The sequence below is a fragment of the Ammospiza caudacuta genome, chromosome 2 (assembly GCF_027887145.1).
Source record: "Ammospiza caudacuta isolate bAmmCau1 chromosome 2, bAmmCau1.pri, whole genome shotgun sequence".
Classification (NCBI taxonomy): domain Eukaryota; kingdom Metazoa; phylum Chordata; class Aves; order Passeriformes; family Passerellidae; genus Ammospiza; species Ammospiza caudacuta.
The window spans coordinates 47,966,781-47,984,357 of record NC_080594.1 but is presented as its reverse complement, the minus strand read 5'-3'; the positions used below and the strand labels follow the sequence as shown (position 1 = coordinate 47,984,357).

Here is a 17,577-nt window from a genome sequence, read left to right as displayed (position 1 = left end):
GTTTGATGTTTACACTCATGTAAGGAAAGAATCCTATGCTCTCCTTATCTTTCCTTCTACATTCCTTCTAATAGACCTCACAACTTGAGTTACTGAGGAGCACAACAAGCATTCCATAGGTTGGCATTCAAGAAATTCTTATCCAGATTGCAGAATAGTTATTATCAGAAACTCCAGAACTGTTAAAGGATTAGTCAAAGCACTTAAATTCAAATATTTTATTCAACAGGCTTTAAGTTCAGAGTTGGCTCAAGCCAGAGATGAAACCAAGAAAACACAAAATGATGTCCTTCATGCTGAGAATGTAAAAGCAGGCCGCGATAAGTACAAGACTCTCCGGCAAATCCGACAAGGCAATACAAAGCAGCGTATTGATGAGTTTGAAGCAATGTGAGAGCTGGTATTTTGCATATATGTTCCTCGTAAAGCTGAACCACCAACAGAGAAAAAAAGCAGGCCTTTGCAGATTTGATGGATTGCACCCCACTTTGCCAAAGCACTTAATACCAGGTTGACTACAGTGACTAGAAGACAAATTTAGGGGAAGCTATTCAACAGTAAGGCAGTCTGTTAACCCTAGGTTTTGGGTGGGGGAGGGTGTGGAGGTTAAGAGCAGGTTTTTCCCCATTGTGTTTTCAGTTTCATTGTTTGTTTGGGTTCCCCCCCGCCCCCCGCCTTTGGAAACAGATGTGAAGTATTTAATGACTGACAAATGTATATATTGCTTAAACATTAAGAAATAGAGAGAAGAATGGAACTGTACCTAAACTGGATAGGTCCTATTTCAGTATGAAGTTTGAAATTGGTTTTCAATGTAGCTACTCCATTAAGAGTTTAACACTTTCAGTTTTGGTTGTTTTTTTCTTGTTTTGTTTTGGGGGATTTTGTGTTTGGTTTTTTTTTTTTCCCCAAGTGAAATTCTTTGGTGTTTCATGTCCTGTCATCATTGATGGTTTTCTTTGCCTACCTGTTCACAAAGGTCTGGATGGCAGGTGGTAGTTCCAGGAAATGTTTTTAAATGGAACACTACCTGTGGGCAGCACATGGCTGCTGATAGGCTTGAGTAAGTATTGCTTTTCCTAGATGATTCTTTTAGATGTGCAAAATGTTCCAATGGATCAAAGAGGGAAAAAAATAAACAAAGCTTAATGTGCTATTTGCTTGTAATTATTTTATTTGCAGTAGGGAGACCTGGACCTTTCTGGCAAGGGAGCATATGAAAACATCAGTCCCAGGAAGGGGACAGTATCCTACCTCACTACTATGTACATGATGACTGGTCCTTCAAACACCATGAAAATAACTGTTTAAATTTACTGTCACTACACAGTAACATCAAAGATTGCTAGGAGACCTTACTCCTATAATTTTATTTTACTTTATTATGGATTTATAATGTTAAGTACTGTCTAACTGCCTTCTGTTGAGTTTAAATTGTAAAAGTATCTGGTGTATTTTAAAGCTGTAACCTGTCACTGGTATACTATATTCTGGGAGGGGTGTAGAATGTGTGTGTCAGTCAGTTTGGGTTTCAAATACAAAATGAAATTTCCCAGAATTGGAGTAAAAGTGTTTGTAGCTTCAGTTTTCAGTGAAGCTAGTATTGTAATTGTCATATCTGATGTGAGATTATTAAGTCCTTTCCCTCTTGAAAAGGAAACCTGCTCTTTTAAGAAATTTGCTTAGAAATTGAACTTTAGTAATAACTTTACAGTTAATGTGGACTTCAGTTATTCCCTTTGTTAGAGTACCCTAGTAAATATTGACAGTGGAAGAACCTCGGTTTCTCTGAGGATGGTTCAGCTTTTTTTCTGTTTGATATTATGCACTCATAAATTTACACTCATCTATTAAAATTTGCCATTTTATTAAACATTTTTTTCATGCACAATAGGTCTAAATTTCTCATGAACAGTCTGACTAAGTTTGTTTTTTTATTTTGCGGAGTAAAAGTTTGGCTATGTGGGGTGACATCATGAAAATTAAATAAAGATGCATTAATATATTTTTGGTTTGTGGGGCTAAACATATCTGCTTGACCTTGAAGACTGATGTGCAGATGCTGTGCACATGCTTTAAAATGCTGCTTGGTGGAAGTTGGTGTTTCAACTTGCAGTGCATTGTAAGAACAGTTTTTGTTTCACAGGCTTCATACACCGAAGCTTAAGCAAATTTCTCAAGTATTTGAACAGTTTGGCATGGCAGGTGAAATACTGTGCTTCCAGTGAGTTTTCATTTTTCCCTGGAAAGTGTGCACTAACACTGATCCATCAGTTTCAGTGTTTGGAGAAAACACCAGTAAAGATTGTTGTTCATAAATCTACAACATGTAGAGTAAGACTGAACGGATTCGATCCATTTATAAAGCTGTGTGATTTTTTTTTTTTTTTTTAATTCAAACAACCAGGAACAACCATTTGTTATACAGGTTTTCACAATGAACAAAGTGGTAATAGCTGCTGTCACCAGCAGTTGGGAACACTTACTGGTGCAGAAGTACTAAGAATACATCTAATGATTACTCAGTGAAGTAATTTACCACATGCTTTTTCCTTTAGCATCATGTTTTGTGTTGTACAATTAAGCTACAATTACATCTACTATTTTGGATAACATTCATTGGTTAACAATAAAGAGATACAGTTAATTTCTCTGAGGTCCACTGTTGTTATTTAATGCCCTTTTTTTTCTGACCACTTTACTGAGCACAGTTCAATAGCTTCTCTTTCCAGAGCAGTGTAGAAATTTTGATCTTTTTGTTTCACACTCTGGTCAGAATGAAATTTTAAAAAATCAAATTGTACCCCTAGAGAATGGTATATTATAAGTTAGGAGGAAGCATTGGTGTTTGTTGATTCAAAACAGGATGTAGGATGTGAATCATCACAGCAAATTTGCTCTCTTGAGAACAGAGGGTAATTTGGCCATAGAAGAGCTCTGTGGGTAATGTAAGAACTTTCAATCACTGCCTCCATATTGCTTAGTCCCAGGTTAAGTGAAGTTTAGTTTAATGGGTCAATATCTTAATTATTGTTAAACCTTGGTCTCTTTGTTTTTTGTTGTTTTTTTTTTTTTTTTTCTTTTGATACTGTGCCTTATAGTATACAGTGCTGTCAAACACATGCATGGCCATGTGCTTTAAACAATGGCAAGTTAATGGGCTTTTTCATTTCTCTAATACACTTGATAAAGACAGGAACAGTCCCATGTAAATAGGTGTACAAATAATCTGCTAAAATGTTCTCACATGAGTTAGACCTCTCAGGTGCCATTCCATTCTCTCTTGAATTTGTTTGGCCTTGCACTCAGTGCAAGCACATGACCCTATCTATTGCTCCATAGGGCAGAATTGCCATGAGGAATTAAAACTTGGTGCTTGTAAACATGCATATTTCTAGTTTGATACTTCTCTCTTGTTGGAGCCCCTGCTGCTGAAGCCTTAGCTCTGAGGTTTCTCACTTGTAGAGAGGTTAGAGAGCTTCTGCAAAGGTATGTGGCTTCCCAGCAGTGTGGTTGAAAGGGGAGGCAAGTGTTTTGAGAGATTATTTTTTCAAAAATATGCTCTTGAGCTGGAGAGAAAAAGATGCAAAATAGAGCCACTATTTACAGACTATTACAATCAAACAGAATGCCTCATTGTGCAAGAAGATGTTCTGTCTTCTTGAAGTAGTCTGTTCTACAAATCCAAACCTACATCTTCTGTCACTTGTACCAGTTTGGAAAGCATTATAGTGCTTTTGCGTTTTTCTTAAAACATGTTCCTTAGGGTTTTTCAATTTACCTACTTTGAGCACCTCTGAGGAAAAAGGAATTTTGTTCTAAATGAGGTATTTCAAACTTCTGAATAAAAAGTACCACAAATATTTTCTCTAAATTTTTAAAGAAAATCTGGAGATTTAAATAATTAATTAAAACGTTTTGCTTTTGAAGAGGAACTTTTATGCAAGCATTTTCCACGTCTGTTTACTTATGGATAATCTAAAAAGTTGTTCTGCCCAAGATGTCAGGGTTTTTAACAACGATGATGTATTTAAGTGGGCTGAGGTATTTGATCCTGGTGTTTGTAAATATACTTAGAGTAAAAGTAGCAACATGAAATTGAAAGCTTCCTTACAAAAGAGTAAAGTTCACTTATTAATAGAAGTTGTCTCATACACATAATTCAGTTTTTCTTGGCTGGGAGATAAGATTTGCCTGGAAAATGTATTACATGTCAATGTGTCAGCATACAAACTGTGGTTATTTCTTTGACCCCCTTGGGGCATGTTCTGCTGTTTGTGCTTGTAGGTGGAGGGTACCTGCTTCCCAGTGGGAATGCTCTGCTGCCTGGCTGGCTGAGGAGGTGCTTCTGGCTGGTGGCCATGGGCACCTGCCCAGCACTGTGTCCCACTGCTCCATTCCCAAGCAGCACAGTCCAGTGCCTTTCCTCCCCGCAAATTGGTCTGCAGGCAGGGGAGTTCTGCCTGGCTACTCCTTCTCCCACTTTGGGGGCCCAGTCAGCAGCAAGGGGCAACTTAAAGCTGAAGGGCTGGTGTGATGGTAGAGGGCTCAGTGAGGGGAGAGAACCCCCAATGCAAATGTGCACTAGATGCCCTTACTGGCTCATTTATTTACTTGTGTGGAGGACTCCTTTTCAGTATAGTCCTATGGCAGGTGTGTGACCAATAATCTGCTTAGCAAATTTAGCAGTCAATTTCTGGAGTAAGTTGTACTTTTCATTTCACTGAGCTGAGTCTTGATCCATAGGTATAGGCCAGTTGCCTAATTTTGTTTTGATTCATGGAGTTTGTCACTTGTGTTCGCTTTACTGTCTGAGTTGATGAACTGCCACTTTGGAGTGCTATTAAAGAAGCTTTGCTTTGCTTGGCTTTTTTTTTTTTTTTTTTTTTTTTTTTTCCTTCCACCCAAGAGATTGCTGCCTTATCAAATGTGTATGTTTTGCTCAGTGTGAATGAAGTGGACTCACCAGGCCCAAAAGACTTTCTCACCAAGCTATCAAAATTTCTTCAAAAGGGATCACAATACTTGCAGCAGTGCCTCAGGAAGGGACAGATTATGCCCACATAGCTCACAGTTTAGGGGAAGACAAAGTTAGCAGGAGGAAACAGAGCATTTTGAATTGCTGGTATTCCATGAGGTGTCTATATTGGCTTTTGTAAATAATATGTCAAGAGTGTTTCTGTTCACAGCAGTAGGCTTTAGGCAGCAGAAGAAACGAGGGGAGATGGAAGTGCACATCAAAGGAGGCGGCCTGCTTGGTGCAAATGTTCCTAATGCACGAGTGCATAAGAGTTAATGTTTCCTGTGCTCTGGATAAGTGGATCAGGTGAAAAGAGATCAAGCTCAGAGGTAGGACAATTGCACTGCTTTTTGTGCTTATTTGTTTTTCTTTTGTGTGGTTTTTTTTGTTTGTTTGTGGTTTTTTTTTTTTTTTGTTTCTTGGTTTGCTTCTAAGGTACCTTATTTACAGAGGAGGAGTTGCCATTATTTGAAGACTTTCAGAAAGCCTCCTGCCCAGCACTAAAAGGTCTTGGAGTTCTTAAGGCCACATGCTCCCAGCCTGGCCTCTGTGTTACAGTTATAACTTCCTCTGCAGTGTGGTAATTTTGCCCCAGCACGTTTCTGCAGGGCCAGGAGCCGTGCACATGCAGGGTTCTGCTGCTCCACTGCTTGGTGCAGCAACACGAAACCCATGTGTGCCCCTGTGAAACAGTAATCGCTCCACAGCCCTGCGGCTGCCTGCGCTCAGCTCAGTGGGATCTTGTATCCACAGCTCCCTACAGCCTCAGCTTTCACGCCTCTTATTCACCCTCCTTTTCTTCTTTAAACTTGATACAGTATTTAACTTCTTCATCTGTGGCTTCAGTAACGTTCTGCTAAACTAAGCTTATGGTGAATGGTTGACTACTGTGTCAAATGCTTTCTTAGAATATATCAATGAGCCACACTTTTATTCAAATAGCGCTTCTGATTAATTAATAATCTCTGTGAATATGGTAATTGCAGTTGTGTTGCCAGAAAGAGATTCATTTGCATTGAGACTGAGGTGCAAAACTTTTCTGCCAAGTGCATTTCAGTCTTCAGCAAAGTTGAGAAATAACATCCAGAATACACAGATGAGTGGATCCTGATCACGACTGCCTTTCTTGCTGGGAACAAATTCATTTACATCCAAGTGAGCAGGTTCAATTTGAGATTCAGATAACCTTGTTCAGACATCAGAAAAAACTCTAAAAAATTTAAGAAATCTTCACACCATTAATCAGCACTCCACTGTTTTGTTTCATGTCCTTGATAGTGTTTCTTAAGTTTAATTCACCTTTTGAATTCTTGGATCTCTTCTCTTGTCAACAGTGTTTTGGGCATCTGTCTCACTTCTCAGTGCCAGTTGTACTTTTCCATACCATTTGGAAATGCAGCTCTTTCTCCTTTTGCATTTGGGATCTTAGTGTTGTTTTCAGCAAAGCCAGTGAACTCATCATCTTCAAATTTAGAACTATTACTGCTGCTTCTCAAAATAGTCTTTGGATTAATTTTGCATGCATGTTCACTTACCAGACATGCATGGCATATGCCACCTTATAGCATAAATAATTGTATTGACTAGTTAATAATTGCTGGTAGCTTTCTGGAGAAAATGTCAGAAAACAAATATGTTAATGTAGAATCTGAATCATGGTGCTTATACCCATGAGGTTCAGCTTTGAGCCTAGCTCTGCTCACATGCACAAGGGATTATGTAGGAGAGAGAGAAATTCTGTGCTTTCGCTATGTAGCTCATCTGGCTGTCTGGACTAGGCAGGAGAAGGCATTGGAGCAGGATGGTTATTCCTGCTCAAACAGCACAGCTGTCAGGTACAACTTCCTGGTGCTGCAGCTTTGCTTTTCTGCACAACAGGTGTCCTGGATGTAAAAATAAAAAAAGAAAAAAGAAGCAGCCATGAAATAGTTGGCTTTTCCTGTGGAGTCCTAAATAAGGCTTATTTATTGTTATATTCCTGTCTGGCTTGAACCTTCTCTGCTTCTCTGCAGGTCACTCTTGTAAAAGCTGAACTCCTCTATAGTATAGGCACAGATACCTGAGAGCAGGAGTGAGAGATCCCATGGTTCTTCAGCCTGCCCTGTTGTCCTGATTTAGGGTAAATTTGGGAGAAAACCCCCAAGGGGTTCCTCTAGAAAGCAAATAGTGGCCCCTCCCCCAGCTGGTTTGGGGGAATATTTCCTTGAAGAAAAGTGGAAAAAACTGTTTATATAACAGGCAAAGCACTCGCCAGCACAAAAATAAAAAAGAACAGTATGAAACAATAAAACCTCTTGCCACTCCAAAGAGATGACAAACTCAGAATGTCCCCTTTGTGGGCTGTAGCTCACTAGCTAAAACTAACTAAAAAGCAAAAGGAGAGATCTGTCCTGCTGTCTGTCCATCTGTCTGCAGACAACCCAGTCCAGGATCAGGAATGTGGAGTGAGTGCAGCTTCTGCAAACAAACTGCACACTTCTCTCCCCCCGCTTCACTCTCAGAACAGCCTTAAAGGTGCACAACTTATTTCTGGGCCAAACAGACAAGTGGGGATACGAGCATCATAAAGTCACCCCAGGACACCTCTCTGTAAAAAACTGTGGCAGGTGTGGGGGGAAAATACCTGTCTCTATTCCTTGTAATAGAGGGCCATGAAAAAAGAAATTCTGGAATTCTACTTCTTTCTAACAGTGGCTTCTGTATGCTTTGGGATGATCCTTTCATATGTGCTTCTCCCTGTCTTCTTTGAACTGGTTCTTGCATCTTGCTTCTCTTTGCTGCTTTACTGCTTGGCTTTGGTTTTGGTTTGGGCTTGTCTTTGTTATGTTGTTTTCTTTTTCTTCTTGCTAACGTGTCACGTCTTTTATTTCATCTGAAGAACAGATTTCAGTTTGCATCACTGACAGTTTCAATGCAATTAAATAACTTTGTTTCAATATGAGAATGCAAATTAAGATAGGTATGGAAGATGTTGCATAATTATGAATTCAAAAACATTGTGAGGGTAAGTTTAAGCTTGCAGTCCTAGCAAAAAAATAGGGTGCACTGAGCTAACTAATTAGACCTAAGGTGTAAAATAGAGGCAGACAGCTAGGTATGACAAGGTAGACTTCTCAAACTAAATTCATGATAGAAAAGTACTTTGGTAAAACTCATATGGTTTTTTATTTAGTTGCACTTGCTGGATTATTTTGAGAGCACTGGAGAAGAAAATATTGAATCTTTCTTGAGTCATATTTCACTTAATTGCTTCTGTTGTATCTTGTTTTATTCCACCAATTTTAGAGTAAAAATGCTTTTTTTTCCTCTCCAGCAATTTGGTAAAATTATCTTTTGCCTATGACACTGAAATTATCTTTGCAATCTGGAGCTTAATGGAAGAAACTATTTTCTGAGGGAGAGGTATCATGATTTGTTTTGTGTTTACTGAGCTTGATAATTTATATATGTACATGCACATATATATATTTAAAAATATATAGATAGCATGGTTAAACTGGAGATTTCTAATACAGCATGTGGCATCAGGCCTTGTAATGGTTGTATAAAAGTGAAATGTAGCAGTTGCTGCTTATAGGAACTTCAGTCTTGAATAGCTTTAAAAATTAGACTTTTTAAAACTGTGTTTAAAATACAATTTTAAAAATATCACATCAGACAGAGTGAATATGATTCAGTTCTGTTCCTGATCTCAAATCAATCTACTTATCTGCATGTTTGATTTTAGCCACCTGTGAAGGCCAGCTGTTCCTGGGGATCTCTTGGTACCAGCAAACATCTCACTGGTTTCAGTGGTGCCTTCCCAGCCTATGGTTTCACTCACTGACAGAAACCTCTTTCTTCTCCCCACCCATGTCCAGGCATTGCTGTCAGACTTTTAAAGCACCAGTCTTAACCACATGCCTTATTTGCTTATGGTCAAGCCCTGGAAGTTCTTGCTGACTTTCTGTGCCAGAAAATGATCTGTGAGGGAAACAGTCTGTGGTATAGAATTTTGATGTTCCTACAGGTTATATACTGTACCTGCACTCATAAATGAAAAAAAAATCCTATTTAAGGCTTCTTTGTTTTGAATAGATGCTTATTCTCCATTCTTACTAATATCAAAGAAAATTTGGTTATTTACTGTTTTTCCTGATTAATTTTGAAGAGTATTATGATATATTGCTACTTACAGCTGAAGTGTTTCTTGCTCTAAAACAACCAAAATGAGATGTTCGCAACAAAGGAAGGTTCACATAGAAAGGTTGAATATAAAATACTGGTTATTCTTTGCCTAGTCATAATACATTTAAGGAAATCATTCTCTGAAAGGAAAACAACTTTCAAGCCACTTCAACAATGTTTTTCTCTACATGGAAAATATAAATTTTTGAAATGTGTCTCCACTCAAGTAAGTTTTGACTCATTGTGAAGATTTCCAGCAGAAAACTTTAAACTTTAGGAGAGAAATAAATTTGAGAGAGATTCTTTATGCTGTCCTTACCTTTTTTTCCAAAAGGCGCATGCAAAGGAGCAAATGGAGTAAAGTAAATGCCAGAGCTTACGCAGCAAACAGCACATGTGCTGTGCTAAAACAAAAATATGTCTGAAATACTGGCTGTGATTGAATGTTCTACAAATATGTCCTATATTTGGTGTATATGTGCACAAGGCATTTATTTCAGCCATCTTTGGGAGCAGTTTTAACAGAATCTGTGTTGCACTCACATGGGGTTTGTGTTACCTGCAAGAGTGGATTGGTCCTTTAAAACTACCCCCTGGGTGGATTTTCAGTTAGGTTCTTTGTAATGCTAAAATTTGATAGCAAAACTGAACTGCCATGTGCAAAAATTTGGCATAGAAGAGTACATAGAGAGTTGGACCTGCTCTTCAAGCTGAAAGCCTGTGAAGTTGGGTTCTGGGTGCCCTGGGTGCCTTGGCCATAAGAATCGTGTGTTTCTGATGCTCCCTTGTTCTGCTGACACCTTAGGAAAAAGCTTCAGTCAGAAGTTATATATGGAATAGCTGCAGGAAGTGAAGTATGGCTCATATGATGTTGCTGTATATTTCTGTCTATTGTTTAGTATCCTTTTGCTAAATCTGTTTGATCTCTCTGTGTCTTTCTGTGCAGGTTACAAAAGTACGATCTCTTGCAACCCTTAGGATAGGAGCAAGGTAAAGATCTGCAGAGGACCCGGGGTCTGCCAAGGCCTGCTATTGCACTTCTGTAAATCTGGACAGTGTACAGTGCTTTAACTTAGGTGCCTGGTCTGTGAAGAGTATTTGGAAGGACCAGGAAATGCTGTTACAACATTTCATTAGTGTTTGATTCTCTCGTGGTCTCTAAATCTTTCCTTTGTTGTCTTTTCCCAGGAGAAAATTAGCTATTTGAATATTTAAGCTGTTGTTATTTCCAGGAAAACAGGAAATAAGACTAATGTGTTAAAGATTAACTTGTAATGGGATGTGCTAGAGTAATGTGACCCTCCAGAGTGCTTGGGGCATCCTATAGGCTTTGTCCACAAGTGATGTAGTGTGGGAAGCCTGACTTATATCCAGCCTGGGTAAAGTGAAATGACAGTAGATACTTTCCAAGTTTTATTGGTTTTCTACACAATTTCTTATACCCTTGATGATACCTGAACAGTGTCAGATAATTTTCTAATGTAAAAATCCCAGTTTAATATGTCTGTATATACATTCCCAGTGTAAGCACCCCGTTGCTCCTTGCCTTTTTGTATGCTGTCAGGATGTGCATACTGTGTATACGTAATTGCTGGACTGTGCACCCTGCACAAAAGCCTGAATAAATGGGTTTTAACATTCATCCAGAGAATCACTATTCATTTGATGATCAGTGGTGCTAGTGGATTTTCTTTCACTTCTCGGAGAAGGTTTAATTGATTTTGTAGCACCAATCCAAAGTGGAGTTTCCAGGTAAATATGTGGTGCTATGACCAGGTAAGCCAATGAGAGGCTTTATTTACAAAGAATGGATTACTGTTGAAGGAAAAGACAGCTGGTAATTAAGGAGCTGTTAAATGAGTAGATGGACACCCAAATTATTCTCAAATTCAGCTAGTAGCCCTGGGAATATACCAAACCTTGGTATATTCCTCAGTGAGAATTTTGTGTTCCTTGCAGTGCCTTCTTGCACAGTGGCACTGGGAACTGTGCCAGTAGGTCCCTCAGAAGACTTGGATCCGAAGCAGCGGCTGCCAAAGCCTCTGGCACGTGCCCAAAATCATTGGATGATAACGACCCAAGGAGGAAGCTGCCCCGGGGCCCTGCAAGCATCCCACGGAGCTGGGACCTGCCTTGGAGCTGCTGCTGTGCCTTCTGTAGGCAGCGCCTCTGGCAGAGCCCTCCAGCCTGGCTGAAGGAGGAGGGGCTGTGTGCCCTGGGCCCTCCATCCTGCCAGGGTTGGGAGCCACATCCCCCACACCTCAGGGCTGCAGGGGCGCAGGGTGGGCAGTGGGTTGTGGCCAGGCTCCTGCTGAAACCCTTGCAGAGACAGGGGCTGTCGAGAAAGAAGCCTCCCCTGCCTCTGACTGGGACACCAGCACACCACCAGCTGAAACAAGGCCCTGGCTCAGCCCTTGGAAGACAAACTTTGGGTTTAAGATGCCAAGAGGAACATAAAATCCAAAGCTGTGGAGTTTTCAGGGTCTGATTTGCACACATAGGCCAGCGCTGGGGTCTTGGGACTGCCTTGCTCAGCATGTGAGTGATTATTTAAAATTGTTTCTGCAGCCTCCCTCTCCCTGCAAGACCCATGTAGGGGCTTAGAAATGTTCCTGCTGCTCAGGGGACCAAGGCACAGAGGCCACCATGAGTTTCATGTCTAGCAAGTGTTTCTGCAATAGCTGCTGCTTGGAGGAGCCTTCGTTAGGACTGTGCTTGCTTCAGGTACCAACAGTTAAACATAGTAAAACCCTTTTGTGCAAATATTTCTTTAGTACCACCACAAAATATTCCTGAGAATTTTGTCTAGTGCTGCCCTGGCTGCCTAGGATGCTTTTTAACTTCTCTACTCAGTGCTGAAGTTCTCTGGTGGATGCCCTGCAAAGGGGGAATTGGGCAAGATGAAGTGTACCTTAGCAGCCAGGTTTAAAACCAGAAGCATGAAAATAGAGTTTCTGGTACAAGGAAAGCTCTAGGCTCCTCTCACTGTTGGTTGTAGCGTTGCTCAAGCTGGCCTGGTCCGGCTCTGACAGGTGGCATTGGCAGCTCATTAGCTGGAACATGCAGGTTCACATCTGCGGCTAGCTGCCAGGATGGCAGCTCCCCCAGCAGCTGCTGAAGGAGCCAGCCCGGGAACAGCGCTTGTCCTGCTGCGGCAGCCGCTTTGGATGGGCCTGAATGTCCGGGAATGGCCGCAGTCTGCCCTGCGAGCGAAGGGGACGGGGGCGCGGCCCTGCCTCTGGGCCGACGCAGGAGCTTTCTCAGCCACCTCCGCGGAGGCGGGATTTTGCCCTGGTGAGGATGTTGTTGGAATTGCAGATTGGTATTTACCTGTAGGTAAAGGTCTGTCTGAAATGTTGTAGCAGAGTTGCACGATGAAAAATGCTATCCAGCAGGGCAGGAGAGAGTGAATTCAGTCGTGCCTGTGAATGTCTGGCATCAAAGAGCGGTGCTTGGTCTGTAAGGCAGGAAGCTACTTGATTGCCACTTGAAATGGTGATGTCTTTGTCCCTCTCTCCTCCATGCTGTTTCCACCCTTGATGGCTGGCCAGCAGCTTTGCTTCTCCTTGTAGTTCATCCTGGGTCTTTTCTCTAAATTCGCCAGTGATCTTTGCATCTGTGCCTGCAGCAGGGTGTGGATTTGGAAGCAGCCGGGCTGCAGGTGGCCCTGGCCGGGTGGGCAAGCAATCAATGGAGTGCAGGCACCCTGAGTCTCACTGCTGAGCCACCTCACTGCCCTCACTGCAGAGGGCAATGTTGTAAACCTGCAACCATTTGGGGGTTTTCTTCCCAGTTTTTGTTGTGGTCTGACTGAAGTTCTGCTGCCGCCTGGCTTTCCATGGTTTTGGTGCACTGAGGAGTTAGAGTGTTAGCCTGCCTGCCTCCTATGGCAGCACTTGCTGGCCCTCAGCTGGGGGCGGGTGTTCCATTCAATTCCTTTTAAATGGTAAAAGCTGGGGTGAGCAAGTTAACTTTATTAGAAGTCTGATCCAGGTTCAGAATAGGGTAGCAGCCCCATTTCCAGGCAGCACATGGCACACTAACACTTTCCATTTTTATCGTGCTGACGTTTTCCTTTTTCCCAAATCATTCTATAGATGTAGCCCGTGCCAACCATGCGCAGCTTTGCCGCATCCCATGTGCGCAGTTTCAGCATTAATTAAATTGCTTTGTCGCAGAGGAACCAAGGGGAGCTCATCTAATCAGGTATTAAATAAATGAACAAACAAACTAACATCATCCATCTCTGCAGTTCCTGGAGTGCTCCTTGCCATCATGACCATGATGAGACCAGGGCAGAACATTGGGGGCAGCTCAGTACTCAGGATTACCATGGTCTGCACCACCCAAAAAGCCCAAAATGTTTAACTGGGTTTGAGTCCCAGCAGCTCTGTGCTTATAGGCACTCTGCAAACATGTGACTCATGCCAGAGTCCCCAACAACTGCTGGAGGTGGCTGCAGTGGGAGAACAGGTAGCAAAACACTGCCTGAGACAGGCACTTCTGTCACTGAATTTAGTTCACTTTCTTTTTCCCCCACCAGGGAAAATAGACTTTCTCTTCCTGAAACTGGTAAGACATAAGTTAAAATCCAGGTTTGTGCATGCCTGAAAGTTTTGTAGAGCTGGATGAAACCCGAAAATTCCTTCTCCCAGGCACCCTGGCCAGACCCCAAAGCAATTTTCCCCCTTTCAGGCCACTTCCCGAGGGCTGGAATGTTGGGTCACCCAAAGCACTGCTGCAGTTCTTGTTCCAAGGTGCAGTTGGGGATCTCTGTAAGGTGAGCCTGGCTGGCGTAAGGAACCTGCCTGGAGAACATTGCCAGCTCCTTATCCCCCACACTCCTCTTGCTTACGCTTCACCCAGCTCATGTAAATTAATAGCAGCGTTGAATTTCTGTCATATCTACCTGCTGCTCCTGGCAGATCAGCTGGGAAAGAAAAAGCCTGACTGTTGCTATAGAGACCATCAGATGGAGTGGCACCAGAACATCTTCAGCACCACTGCCACCGAGTGCTCACCTGTGTCCCAGCACCCGACTGGTGACCATGCTGGGAGTGGGACACCCCTGCTCCTCAAGCCACCCCCATCCTGCCCTGCAGAACCCCAGGGAGGACTGATCTCTGGGTCTCCTACAAGCTGGATTTATGCAGGTTTTCCTCAGCAGGAAGCTTCTCCCAAGCTCTCCTTGAACAGGCTTGTAGGTTGGACATGTCCCCAGGGATGGGCAGGGAAATGCAGGGCAGCAGCTCCTTCCTGGTGCTGGTTGTAGGACTGTGGGAGCCTGCTGGGAAGGCTGAGTGAGACAGGGTGTGTGACAGAGCTGGCTGGTGGAGGCAGCTTCAAGCCTTTCCAACACTTGTGCTGCTGGCTCTGCCAGGCCAGGTGTCCCAGGGGTGGGTGCTGAGGTTACTGAGCACAGGTCCTCTGTGTGACACTGAGGAGCAGGGTGATGCTGGTGTTTAATGCATGTGCTCCTAATGGGCCCAGTTCTGCACCAGCTTTTCCTTCACTGTTACAGCAAAGGGGGCACTTTATGCAGCAGGACACCAAATCTCTAAATGTCCATTCCATTTCTTCAGCACAGAATGAGCTCAAAGATCCCGTGAGGCTGGAGGATGCTGCCCAGAGCAGCTCAGTGACATTTTGTCCAGCTTGGAAATGGTCTTTCATGGAGCATCCCTGTGTGTTTGTACAGCAGCCTCTCCTTAGCTTCTCCAGGCAAGGTCGTGCAGGTTGCCAAGTTCAGGTTTCAGCTCCAGGATGAGTGACAGAGCCCTTTCATCTCCAGTGTCACACCACTTCAGCCTGCATCAGGGGCTGCTGTGATGCCTGCCAGGCTCACGGGCATTTTGTTATAGCTTTTGCAAGAGAAATTTGTAAACTGGTGACAGAGTCTCTAGGCCCGCCCTGCAGGTGATGTGGGCAGATCTCATGGGATTTAGAGAATTGACTGAATTGGGGAAACTCACAGTCCTTGATCAGCCCAAGGGAGAAAGCAGAGCTACAGAGGGGAAGCCTCAGGTGGTGGTAGAAGCACCATCCAAACAGACCATACCAGATTATACAAACACCAGCAGCTTGATGTTTTGAGGAAGAAAAAAAAAAAAAAAAGACTGTAGTTTAGCTGGTATTCTTGAAACAATCTGAAAAACTGAAATCCATCCTGTGCCAGTAAATCACCAATGAAGAAACCAGCAAGTTTAGGGGCATGGCAAACCACAATTGTGGCTTTGTAACTCCTAATTATCCAGCACACCAGTTTCTTCCAAAATGAGGAATGAGTGTAAGTGTGGTTGTGGCTGTGAGGTCTCACTGAAGACAAGAGTTACAGCTGGAATAGGGATGTTTAAAGCAGTTCCTCGGTCAAGCTCAACCACAGCACTTCTACTGCCCTTCCCTCAGGGTTTAACACTGCTGCTGCTGCTGAACACCCTGTGTGGAACAGAGTGGGTGATCTTTACAACCACTTGTGCCTGCAAGCTGGGCTCTGGGAGTGCTTGGCCCCCTTGCAGGAGAGAGAAGCATGATGGTCAGCCAGCATCCCACAGCTCAGGAACTGGAGCCTCCTACAGCTGAGAGTCAGGGAAGTGAGCAGCTATTTTTTAGAAAATAGCTTCAGTGTGCCAAAAAACTTAGTAACAGAGAATATAATATCAGATGATAATATGTCCATTCCATTTTATACTGGTCTTACAGTCCAAACTCTGGACATGCCCCAGGCCCTGCTACCTCTCACTCTTTGCAGGGACCATGAGCTGATGGCTGTTGTTGGTTATCCACCCAACCCCACCATCTGCTCCTCAGCTCTCAGGAGTTACAGCTCTGAGCTTTGGAACAGCACAGTGTCAGCAGCACTGTCAGTTTCTTCTGCATCTGAAACTGATGATGCGGCTTTTCCTTTTCTTTTGCCCTAAGCAATGCCTTTGAGAGAATAGGGGCTTGCAGGGAAAGCAACACATCTTCTGAACTTGCTGGAGTAGAGGCTGCAGAGCAAGTGGAGCAGGACAGAGCATCATGAGACGTGTAGGATCTTGGGACAGCTCTGCTCAGACTGGAAATGCAGCAGAAGTAATTCATAGCTCTGATCCCATGAAGTGAACCCTTCCTTTCCTTGTGCTTTGAGGGATTTTTGCCCTTTGAAATTGCATTTTCTTGCCAGGTGAATAATATGACTTTTAAAAATAATAAGGAATTACAAAGGATACACAGGAGATGTTATTTGATTTTTCTCTTCTACTGCAAATAGAAGGTTTCTGGATCCATCATGTAAAGACACAACAAAAATACTTTAGAGACTTTAAGCACCTGGCCAAAGGAACCAGCAGCTCTGGGCTGTGCAGATCAGCAGCCAAGGATACTTCACCTCGGACCATGGATCCATCTCTTTCCACCAGAGATGTGATCATCCACTCAGATTCCTTTCTGCTGAAGCTCCAAGCACTGATTTAATGAAAAGTAGCTGTGACAATTCAAACAGGGTAATTCAGAAAAAATTATGTGTTTCTATGTGGAGAATATAAGGGCTCAGCTGAGCTGGAGGCAATGGGAGCACCTGGGCCAGCACTGCCCCAGCCTGAGTTCTGACAAGAGGGCAACAGAAGTACTCAGTGTCCAGCAGCAGATCAGAAAAATGCAGTCTTTGCACTAACTATAATAGTTCTTAACCATTCTATTCTAAATTCTATCCTGCTCTATTTACCCCTGCACTATCCAGAGCTAGGCCGCACTAACAATTATGCAATGGAAGACAACTAAATATGGAGGAGTACCTAAGAGGAGAGTAGGTCCACGGGCACAATGTCTAAGTCCAAAATTTGCCACTATAAATGAGTGATGTGTCTTCTTGACTCCAGAGCCTTTTTTCTTGGCAAGCAAAATGAAGGGAAAGAGCCTAGCAAGTACAAATTACTACATTAAAAATGAACAGATAATCTATAATCATACATGTTTATGTATGGTCCCATGTGACACCCTTCTCTCTCAATTAGAGAGATGTGTATTTGATGGCTGGTCTGTTCAGGAGATAAAGAATTGGCTGGATTGGTGCAGCCAGAGTGGTCAATGCCTTAATGTCCAGGTGGAGGCTGGTGATGGATGGTGTCCCTCACAGCTCGGTCCTGGGACTGGTGCTCTTTAAGATCTTGGCAGCATCCTCAGCAAGTTTCCATGTGGCACCACACTGGGTGGTGCAGCTGACATCCCTGGAGGGTAGGAAGCCTCCAGAGGGAAATTCAACAAGTCCAGGTGCAAGGTAGGTCCAAGCAACCTTAGACACGATTACAGACCAGGAGAACTTACTGAAAGAAGCCCTGTGGAGATCAGGGGTTGTTTGTGGATGAAGAGCTGGACACGAGTCAACATGGCCTCATAGGCCAGAATGCCACTTG

General features: G+C 43.0%; 1 protein-coding gene across 5 annotated transcripts in view; it reads left to right on the top strand.

Annotated features, from left to right (window-relative positions):
• RDX (radixin) overlaps positions 1-10,795 on the top strand; it is a 44,317-nt gene extending 33,522 nt beyond the window's left edge. For 2 of the 5 annotated variants that reach the window (XM_058800645.1, XM_058800646.1), the window contains one exon: positions 230-2,647. In XM_058800645.1, the coding sequence (XP_058656628.1) occupies positions 230-394 (165 nt within the window). In that variant the 3' untranslated portion in view covers positions 395-2,647. Of the gene's footprint in view, positions 1-229; positions 2,648-5,192; positions 5,218-8,747; positions 9,232-10,133 lie in introns of those variants that run through there. The other 3 variants (XM_058800641.1, XM_058800644.1, XM_058800643.1) reach the window with 3 other exon arrangements.
• Positions 10,796-17,577: the final 6,782 nt, after the last annotated feature.